This window comes from Enhydra lutris, unplaced genomic scaffold, assembly GCF_002288905.1.
Source record: "Enhydra lutris kenyoni isolate GAN:26980312 unplaced genomic scaffold, ASM228890v2 scaffoldscaffold8, whole genome shotgun sequence".
Taxonomy (NCBI): domain Eukaryota; kingdom Metazoa; phylum Chordata; class Mammalia; order Carnivora; family Mustelidae; genus Enhydra; species Enhydra lutris.
Genome location: NW_019154092.1, coordinates 20,573,831 through 20,583,830, shown reverse-complemented (window position 1 = coordinate 20,583,830; position 10,000 = coordinate 20,573,831). Strand labels below are relative to the sequence as shown.

Sequence of the window (10,000 nt, the reverse complement as noted above, 5' to 3'; positions counted from 1 at the left end):
GACCACTCTTCAAACATCGTCTTGCAAAGTATTTATTTTTTTTAGTTTTTTTTTCTTTTCCTTTTTTTTTTCTTTCCTCTTTTTTTTTTTTTTTTTTTTTTGGAGGTTGGGGGTGGGGGTCGAAGGCTGGGAAAGTTTGGTGCAGCCGCCGCCGCCGCCGCCGTGCAGAGCGCGGAGCCCGGGCAGCCGCGAGCCCCGCGCGCGAGCGCGAGCAGGAGCCGGAGCGAGGAGCGGAGCGCGGAGCGAGGGCGCGAGGGAGGCCGAAAGGAGGGCGCGAGGCGCCGCGGCGCGAGGGGCGCGCGGCCACGAGGAAGTGTAGTTTCTTACAGGGCTGAATTGAAACAACTTCAGCTGTTTGCTTTTAGGATGTCTCGCCGCAAGCAAGCGAAACCGAGATCCCTCAAAGGTAAGGAGGAACCCCACCCCCCGCTTTCCTCCCCCAGCCGTGAGTGTCACTGTGGGTAGCGGAGCGAGGGCTGCGTGGCCGCGAGGCGTGTGCGCGCGTGAGTGTGAGTGTGAGTGCGGGGGCGCGCGCGCTCCCCTCCCCTGTTTAGTCCCCAGGTGGAGTGAGGGTGATGTGTCGAAGGGGGGGGGGTTAAGACAGGAGGAGGATCCCCAAATGGGGCGGCGGTAGAAAGTGGGCAAGAAAAGACACCCCCCCCCCCAAAAAAGAAAAAAAAATCATCTGGAGGGGGAGGAAAAAAATCCTCCGTCTGAGATCTACATCTGGGTTGGAGAAAAAAGTTTCTGTTGTGTGTTTTCGCAAAGAATAAATATGCAAACCCGTTTGGTGCTTCTTTTTTCCTTTCTTTGGAAGAAGAAAAAAGTCCTCTCAGACAGGGGGGAGCAGCTTCTGCTCATTAAAAACGTGGCCCGGGGTCTTGGCCGCGCCTGGGCGAGGACACAACGGCCGCCGCCTCCTCCCCGCCCGCGCCCGGTTCGGGTTCGCCTCCGCGCGCAGCCCGTGTAAACAATCGCGGGGAGCCGGCCTGCGGGCGCCCAGGGCCCGGGCCCCGCTCCCCGCTCCCGCCCCAGAGTTCTCCTGGCCCTTCCGAGAAAGTTCACCACCCCCTCGCCCCTACTCCTCCCTGCCGCCCCCTTTGGTCTTTCGCTTTGCGCGATGGGGTCCAGCTCTCTGTCGTCCCCGTTGGAGAAGGAAGTTTGCGGGTTACGAGTAGTGGGATTTGGGGGGGCTCGGTGGCGGGCTGTGGCAGCGGGGTGGGGGGCGGGGGACACTGAAGTTATTGATCTGGTGGCTGTGGTGGAATGTGGCGAGGAGAGTCACGTGGCGGCCTCCTCCTCCTCCTTGGCCTCCTCCTCCTCCTCCACCTTCCGAGCCTCCCCTCCGGGGAAACCGGGGTCTGGCGGCCGCGGGGAGCCGGGAGGTCCGGCGCTCCAAGGCCGACAGCGGGGAGGGCGAGCGACGGAGCGCGAGGACCGGAGGAGGAGCGGGCAGGCCCGGCAAGGAATCGGGGCGAGGGCGTGGGGGGCGACAGCTGGAGGCGGCGGAGGCCCTTGCGTCCCCGGAGGCGGAGGACAAAGGGCGGCTTGTGCGCCCGCCCGGGCCTGAAGGGTCCCGCCGAGGTCCGCGCGGCCGGGCCCCGCCCTCTGGTCCCCGGCGGCGCAGCATCCTCTTCCTCCTCGGCGGCCCGGGCCCCGGCGCCCAGTTGCCCCTGGTACTGCCACTCGGTCTCCCGAGGCTGCCGGCGGCCGGGGGCGGGGGGGAGAGCCGGGCGGCCCACGCCTTCCCGGCCCCCAGCCGATGTGTATTTATGAACTCGATTAACGGAGCCCTCACCGCACACACAAAGCCCTTTCTTCTCCTGGGAAGGGACGGGGTGGGGGAGGGAGGGCCTCGCAGATTGGAACGCTCTCCTTTTTTCCCCCCGAAGCACAGAAGTTTTAGTTTGAAAGCGAGCTCAATCTCTGACATGTGTCTTGACACAGTTTTTGTGGTGATTTACATTCACGTGGGCCACACATTTTCTGGGAAAACCTAGACCCACGGCCTGAAAGATTCCAGCGCCGGTAGTGAAAAAATAAACGCCACGGGCGTGCGCGGGTGTCAGGGTAACCGTGGACGACGCTCGCGTCCGGGGAACTTGCCGTGAGACTCTACTTCCTTAAAAGTCACGCTGAGCGGAGTACCAGGACAAACCTCTTCCTAGTCTCTTGGCAAGAACAACTTTCCGAGTTTGATAGGACAGCGCTCGGTGTCGGTCCCGTGTAAAGGGTTGCAAAGAGGCTCCTGAACCCTCAGTAATTTGTGAGGCTTTTTATTTTTTAAAAAGTTTCCTGAAGTTTGCACAATGGGTGGTTGGGCTTCTCCGCAGCCTCTGAGCATTCAGTTCACCTGCCTTTGGAATTCATTCATAGTTGAAGCTCTGTTGTTTGTGGGTGCATGCGTCCCCCGTGTTTCCTAAAGAGGATTCATTCTCAGGCACCTAAGATTTTTCTGGGCAGTAAGTGAAGCCTTCAGTTGACGGTTTTTGCAGGGACAGTCTTGGATAAGTCGATTTACAAAATACCTGGGACCAAGACCTGGGCAATTCTTAAGTTAATAAGCAAAAAAGAAAAAAAAAAAAAGGCGATGGGAAATGAATAAAGAGGGCATTTTATTCTTTTGTTATATTATCATATTGCAAAAATATTCAAATATCTTCTTCATGAAGACACAGCCTCTGATTCTACTGCCAAGCTCTAAATAAAATATTTACATTAAAAACAAAGATTCAGCTTCCATTTTCTGTGTGGGCATGGAACACAGTGGTGCTCTCCTCTATCAGCTGCTTGGATGACTCCCAAAGCAGCGAATGGCCTCAGGTGGGCTGGCTGAGCTTTGGGGGTGAGAAGCTGAAGACAGGAATAAAAATAGTACGGTCCTTACTAAAGAGCCCTCGTGTTTTTCTTCAGGGTATGCATTTACCTGGAAAAATACATACTTAGATGAGCCATGTCAAATGAATAATTATGAAATTAGTAGCGGTTTTGGAGTAGAATGGCATGCTAGGCGGCCTCTTGTTAAATATCTTGCCTTTTCTTCACTATTTTCATTTCTCCTGGAAGGGTCGCCTTTAAAAACAACAACAACAACAACAACCACCATGCTTTAGGAATCTTCTGAGTGTGTGATTTCTGTACATTATATTGTTTGGAAGGTCACACTTGGATCATAGAGAAGTCAGGGAGGTGTTATTATGACAGATATTCTGGTATCACCATAATAATAAGCAGGAAGCAACACTTTGCTACCAGCAGGAATAGAAAAGGCAGACTTGATTCGAATCTTTTCTTCTATGAAGAACTGATTAGTAGTGTGTTCACTAAAATAAAAATTCTCATTCTAGTAGATGAGTGACAGTGTTTCAAAACCACGCAGATTACTTTCTCCCAACTTGGAGGAGGCATTGGAAACCATGAAAATGCAATGTGCCCTTCTAAAGAAAACATGAAGTTCTGCATTTGGTTTCCAACTTGTCTCCTAAATCCCTACTATTTCTTTAACAAACAAGGTTTAAAAGATATTTCTGATATGGCTGTGACTTTTGAGATCATAATTTGCAACTTAGATCTCAGGGGAGTAGTTTACATAAGGCAGGTAAAAACATTAGAACAATATGACAGTTAAGTTTGGAGTTTTTGTTTTCAACCGAATGCTTAAAAATAAGGTCTACCAGGAAATCCTACCAAGAATTGCATTTATTTCGTGTATTCTCATAAATTGAGTATTTTGAATGAAGAATTAGGTTTGCTTAGAAATTAGGGTTTTCTGTTTGTAGCAAACTTTAATGCAATTGTCCTAATAACCCACCTCCTGAGAGTGGGTGCCAGATTTCTGGATACAGCAGGGTTATGCCCTGCTTGGTCTCCTCACCTGCCCTAAAATGCACTGAAACCGTTCAACGCCGAAAAGATTCATTTTCGTATTTGTGGAAACTGTGAAATATATTTTGAAACAGGCAAGTCTTTCACCCCTCCACCTCTCAAAGCTCTAGGATCCAAAGTCTCTCAGGCTACCAAGTCGTGAAACTTACTGTCTTTATGCTACAAAATCTTCAGAATAACCCTTTCTGTTCAATGAAAGAGAGTTACAGTTGGTCCTTGGAGGCGACGGTGTCAGACAATTAAACGAGTCACCCCTTCTATCCCATTTGTGTGATTTGGATATTTATCTCAATTCCTGCGAGGACACCTGGTATCTGAGTAGATCACCTGACAGAACATAGTTCTGCTGGCAGAACATAGTTTTTCAAGGCAGCAAATCAGTTGCATCAAATTGGTCAGTTGTGACCTATTTCTATTTTTCTTGCTGTCTCTTTAGTCTCTTTCTTGTGATGCTTCTCTGATGGAAGTTTTCTGGCCGTTTTACGTGATAAAAATGGGGTCTTTCTTTCTTTCTCTCTCTCTCTCTTTTTTTTTTTTTTTTGAAATTTACTCCAAAAAGCACCATAAGAAGGAAAAAGTGGTCCTCTACATGAAGGTGTGATATATTCAGCAAGAGCCAAGTTATAAAGCTGGAAGGAGAGAGGGGAGCACTTAGACATTTAAATGGCCAAGTTAAACACAAGACACAATTAGGATATCTGGACCCTCAGGTGTTCATAAACCTGTACCAGAGTTCTCTAAAGAGAAATGGTGGAAACCAGAGAGAAAGAGAGCCCCCAAAGTACCTTGTTTAACTTGGCTGTCAGAGTAGCTAACCCTTTGTAACTTGGCACATTTTGAAGTTATCACACTTAATGTTTGGCCTTTTTCCTTTTTCCCATTTACCTTCTTTTGTACTTATAACGCTTTTTTTTTAAAAGAAGTAATTTATTAGAAATATAATGAAGTGGCAAAAATGTAGCCCTCAATTTAAAGAAGAAATGTAAACTACAGAGTTTGAATGAAAAGGCAGTGGGTTTTAAGTCCATAACCTTTTGAAAGTCAGAAAACCTATCTATTAGGCTGTATTCTCTAGTGGAAAGGCTTTCAAAATTGTAGGTGTTAAAAAAAAAACCATCTCAGGGAGCTTGTACTAGCCCCTAAAACTGCATAGAAATGTTAAACTCTCCAGTTCTTATTTAAACACACTTCCCCCTGTTTTTCAAAGACAAAATATATTTTCTTATAGGTAGGCAGGTGAAATATATATATATTTTAAAAAGTGTGGTTCTCTTATACTCCATGTGTTTTAGTTCTTAAAAAAAAAAAAAATAACCTTACCACTAGAGATTCAGTTTGGGTTTTGGAAGTGATGCCATAGTAAGAAAAAAAAAAAAAAGCCCTGAATTTTATGGGAAAAGACAGTTGCGTTAAGACAGTATCATAGTTTGCTTTTAATTAAAACTCACTATGCAGCTTTTCCCTCAAAATTCTTTTTAGATAAGCTAAGCATGGCTCTTTTTTAACAACTAGATTTTAACCTGAGGTGAGTTTTAAAAATTATTAAGAAGAGATCTATATTATCTATACCTATATATTCTTTTTCGTGTGATCGTGAGGGCAGAATGCTCTGATGGTGCGACATATAGCAGTGTATGCATTTCCTTTTGGATTTGGATGCTAGAAAAGCCTGATTATTGAAACACTGCAGAAGCTCAGTGTTTGACATCCATACCCCCTTCAGACAGTTGCACTTGGTCTTCTGTTCATCTATCAAGCAGTGACTGTTTCTTCCCTCTACCACCTCTAAATTATACCGACTAGATGTTGAAGTCATTAAATTGATTACAGTCCAATCAGTAGACAATCCGACATAAACAAAAACAGCAATTATAGTTGGCAAGAATCCCACGAGTGCTAGTCAAAGTTCCAGAACTGATGGTCCAGTGAGTCTTTTCCAAAACGCCGGATTTCACGATTTTTAGCAGCTCTGGCAGCATCTTCTTAAAGGGGAGGGCACACAAATTCGTAAGATTCCACTTGGCCTTAAAAACAAAAACATCTGTTTGATGCCTGAATGGATTGTTGGCTTTTATTTATCCAGCCAAAAAAGGGCAAAAACTAGGATATTGAACATAAAAGCATACATGCAGAAATGAAATTACAAAGGGATTTGAGATTAGCAGCTTTGTATAAAGCAAGCTGTTAATAATGTTTTCTTTTTTGTTTTGCCAGGATATTCCCATATCCCTTAAATCCATTGTCATTGACAGCGGTGACATCCAATAGTGATGACCGCGTTTTTCAACTCTTTGCTGCCAGTTAATTGTACTTCTCTTTACTTGCTTTTTTTTAGGTCCTTGTGAGTCTTCCAGCAAGACTGTAGGAGATTTCTTTTCATCATATAGGAACATATATGTGTTATATCATAACATATCATATAGGAACATAACATATCATATAGGAACATATATGTGATATAACACATATATGTTCCTATATCATTTAAGAACATATATTTGCTCCCCTCCTCTTATTTTTAAAGAAAGCCTGTGAGAATTGACCAGTCTGGTGAATTCTCGTGAAATACTTGTTAACATAAGTTGAAATGTACTATTTTAAGTGTACTTGCTTGAGTTTTCATTTTGATGTAAAACCATGTGGTAAGGAGAAAGAGGTTTTGATAGTAGAAAAGAGCAGTTCTACCAAGATCAATTAAGAATTTTATGAAAGTTCTGTTTTTCCCCATTGCTGTGCCTTATGAATTCATCTGACAGAATTCACATTGCTGGTTTTAATGTCATAATTCAGTTGCCATAGAATACATTCTTTAGGGCGAGGTTTAATAGATACTTTAATATTTAAGAGAGCAAATAATTTTAAGACTTGGAACACTTGCATATTTCAGTAGCCCCCTGGATTGTTAAAAATGTAAATGTTGTCATTAGGTAATACGTTAAAGAATGCTTTTGAATTGAATGAAATTTTGATACGAAGGCTGATATTCCAAGTCAAACCTCTGGCTAAGTATTTTCCCAGATGTATTGAATTTTTTTTCTCCACTGACTCCTGTTGTGCTGGCAAAGGTTAAAGTTAGTTCTGTGGAGGGGATGTGTGCGACTTTCTAATCCCATTTCAATTAAATATGAAATACGTTCCTGTTTTTTGTTTGGGGATTATGAGTTACCCTAGTTGGGACTGTGTACCTTTTTTGCTGTAGTGTAAGTGTCCTTGTCTGATTTAAAACACGTTCCGAAACGTTATTATAATGCAATTAAAACTTAAACATTAAAGTTAACATTAGTAAATTTAAATAGCTCTGTTATAGTATTAATCAAATAGTGTAAGGAAAGCTTTTAAATGGTTTAAATAATTATGCAACTCTTGGCATAAAAGCCTGACACAAGATAAATCTTTGAAAACTAAGTAGAATCGTGCCTTTTTTTTTTTTTTTTAAATTTTAATTTTAGGCAGCTTGGGCTTTTAGCATGCATCACATTCCACCTCTAGTATAAGTAATTATGCCAGTTTAGTAATTATTAGAGATGAAAGAAATTCAGTAAGATACGAATTCTTTAAAACTTCAGTAGGTTCAGTTTTAGGAGGGATAATGATCAAACAGCAGTTATCCAGCTGCCTGGGGACTCTGCCACAGCTACAAGCATTGGGCTGATCTTGGGGGTATCATTATTATGGCAGCACACACTACAATTGGCATTTCTACTCTAGATGTCTGATTGTAGAGGTTTATAATTCGGTCATAAAAAAAATCTGGATTCAAATATGACTGTCTAGAAACTTCCACTTCTTAGGGGATTGGAAAAAAAAGATAAATGCATCTACACCTAAAAATTATTACTGTTGGACACCATGTATGTTCCTTTCATAGGATAGCAAATGATTTTTAAAATCCTGAAAGGAAAACCCCGTATGTAGATGTGTCATTCACCTGTGTATATGTGTTGAGAATGTAGTGAGCATTTTAAGTTTTGTTTTCAAAAACAGATGATTTGGTTTGGAAAGCATATACTATTCATTTATGAGCCTACCTCTCAAGCTGAATGTGGTCAAGTGACTGACATTCAGAATATTTATTTTCATAATAGAGCAGCTGGTTGGAATCATATTTTGGTATTTGGGTTACAAGAAACATTTTGTTACATATTTTAAAACAAAAGATTTCAGTGCCTCAGTTATCACAAGTCCGTAGGAGATAGACACATACGTGGTAGGTGCATACACACAAATATACTTTAATGTTCTACTTGACATGCGTTTTGCTCCACAAATTCATATGAGTGTTTAAGGGAAAAATTGGATTGAATTGGATTTGGCCTAATAGACAATGGTATCATTGTAAGGAATATAATTTCCTTTTAGAAATTAAAATCACTTTACCATTGAGCGTCATTACTTCACTATTTTTATTACCACCTCTCCTTTCTGTCTCACGGCTGGCTTCTTCCAAAGTTTCTTATACCATCAGTGTACTGTGAGAGATATCTCAAGAAGGAAACTCATTGGGAGTTTGATGGGAACGAATGAGATCCATGGCTCTCATTTTTGGGTACAGACAGCCCCATGGATTCATACAGAATAGCCTTGGGAAGACATGGCAAGTGAGGAGTCCGTAAGGTGAATGATAGATCACCATTCTGTGGGGGCAGGGGGAGGGCACTGTGACCAGGAATCTAACATACATGGCAGCGTTTTAAACTCTATATTGATTTTTTAGAAACAACTTCTAGCATTTCATACTGTCCTCTAATACTATTTTTCTTCACGGTAAAACCAGATTAGGTCTCATAAGTGGATGAATAAGACTAAATAGTAATTACTTTTCTCATTCCTAATGATTTAGCTTGTCTCGGTTGTTTTGAGTTTATCAGACATATGTTTTCCCTCACTGGTATCACAATTCTGTCTTTTCTTATTTTTATACATTAAAAGAAGGCAATTAAGTATTTAGAAAGAACGCTCCACTAAGGGGCAATGAAGCCAATACAGAGCTATTGGCTGGGAGGTTGTGCTTTCATGAGTTCATTGGAATGTTTTGTCCATTGGCTCATATATGGAGTCTGAAGTTGCTGTGTGCATTATGGAGGGTGGTTGGGGCTGTCAGTATGCTGTATGAAAAGTTAGATGGACTGTTCGCAGAGGCAAGGGTTAAAAAAACAAACAAACTGTGGGCTCAAGAGAGTGCATATTAATTCCTGGAAAGAGCAGAGAGTAAAAACAGAAACCGTTATGGTCATAAGTATCCTGACTTGGATACTAGTACTAGTAGGGAGATGGTTGGAGAGTAGGAAGGGCAAGGGGGCGAGTTCTGATGTTCTGTCTGCACATTTTTTGGCAAGCCACTTAACCTCTGTTCTCTAGGATTCGGATTTCCTCTCTGTAAAATGAGGGGGCTCATTTCATCATTTAACAAAGGTTTTTTGTTTTTGTTTTTGTTTTTGTTTTCCCCCGGCACTTATTTTGTTCCTGGCCTTGTGCTAAGTTCTGAGAATTAGGTTGTGAACCAAGCAGACAGAAGCCTTGCTCTTCAAAAGCTTATGGTCTAGGAAACTGAATGAGATTTTAAATATCTTCCATTGCTTTTTAATTTAGGGAAGGAAGCAAAGCAAATGAGGAGAAAAGGACTCATGTATATGATATATTCCCTTTCTCAGCAAATTAAGTCAGTTAAAAAAGTTAGATCAAATGAGTTTCAAAACATTTTTGGCACCAAAAGTTGGTGAGCTATAATTTTTAAGAATAGTGAGCAGTGTTTCCTCTTGTAATTAAAAGATAAATACGTTCACTTGAACTGAAACCGCTAAACACAATCTGTAGAATATTCCCGTCTCTTTTGGATTTAGGTCATTGATTTAGCAATATCTTTTACTCCTCCTAAAAGATCTGGATACCATTTTTGAAAGTTAATTGTGTGGTATTAAAGTTCATCGTTTAAAAAAGTCAAAGATTTATGGGGCGCCTGGGTGGCTCAGTGGGTTAAGCCGCTGCCTTCAGCTCAGGTCATGATCCCAGGTCCTGGGTTCGAGCCCCACATCGGGCTTTCTGCTCAGCGGGGAGCCTGCTTCCTCCTCTCTCTCTGCCTGCCTCTCTGCTTACTTGTGATTTCTCTCTGTCAAAT

At 42.6% G+C, this 10,000-nt stretch overlaps 1 protein-coding gene across 1 annotated transcript in view; it reads left to right on the top strand.

Annotated features, from left to right (window-relative positions):
• The first annotated feature begins 270 nt into the window (after positions 1 to 270).
• The window catches only part of LOC111142571 (zinc finger protein 521), a 291,162-nt gene continuing 281,432 nt past the window's right edge, over positions 271 to 10,000 (top strand). The window contains exon 1 of the mRNA XM_022495847.1: positions 271 to 406. Within this exon, the coding sequence (XP_022351555.1) occupies positions 367 to 406 (40 nt within the window). The 5' untranslated portion in view covers positions 271 to 366. The remainder of the gene's footprint in view (positions 407 to 10,000) is intronic.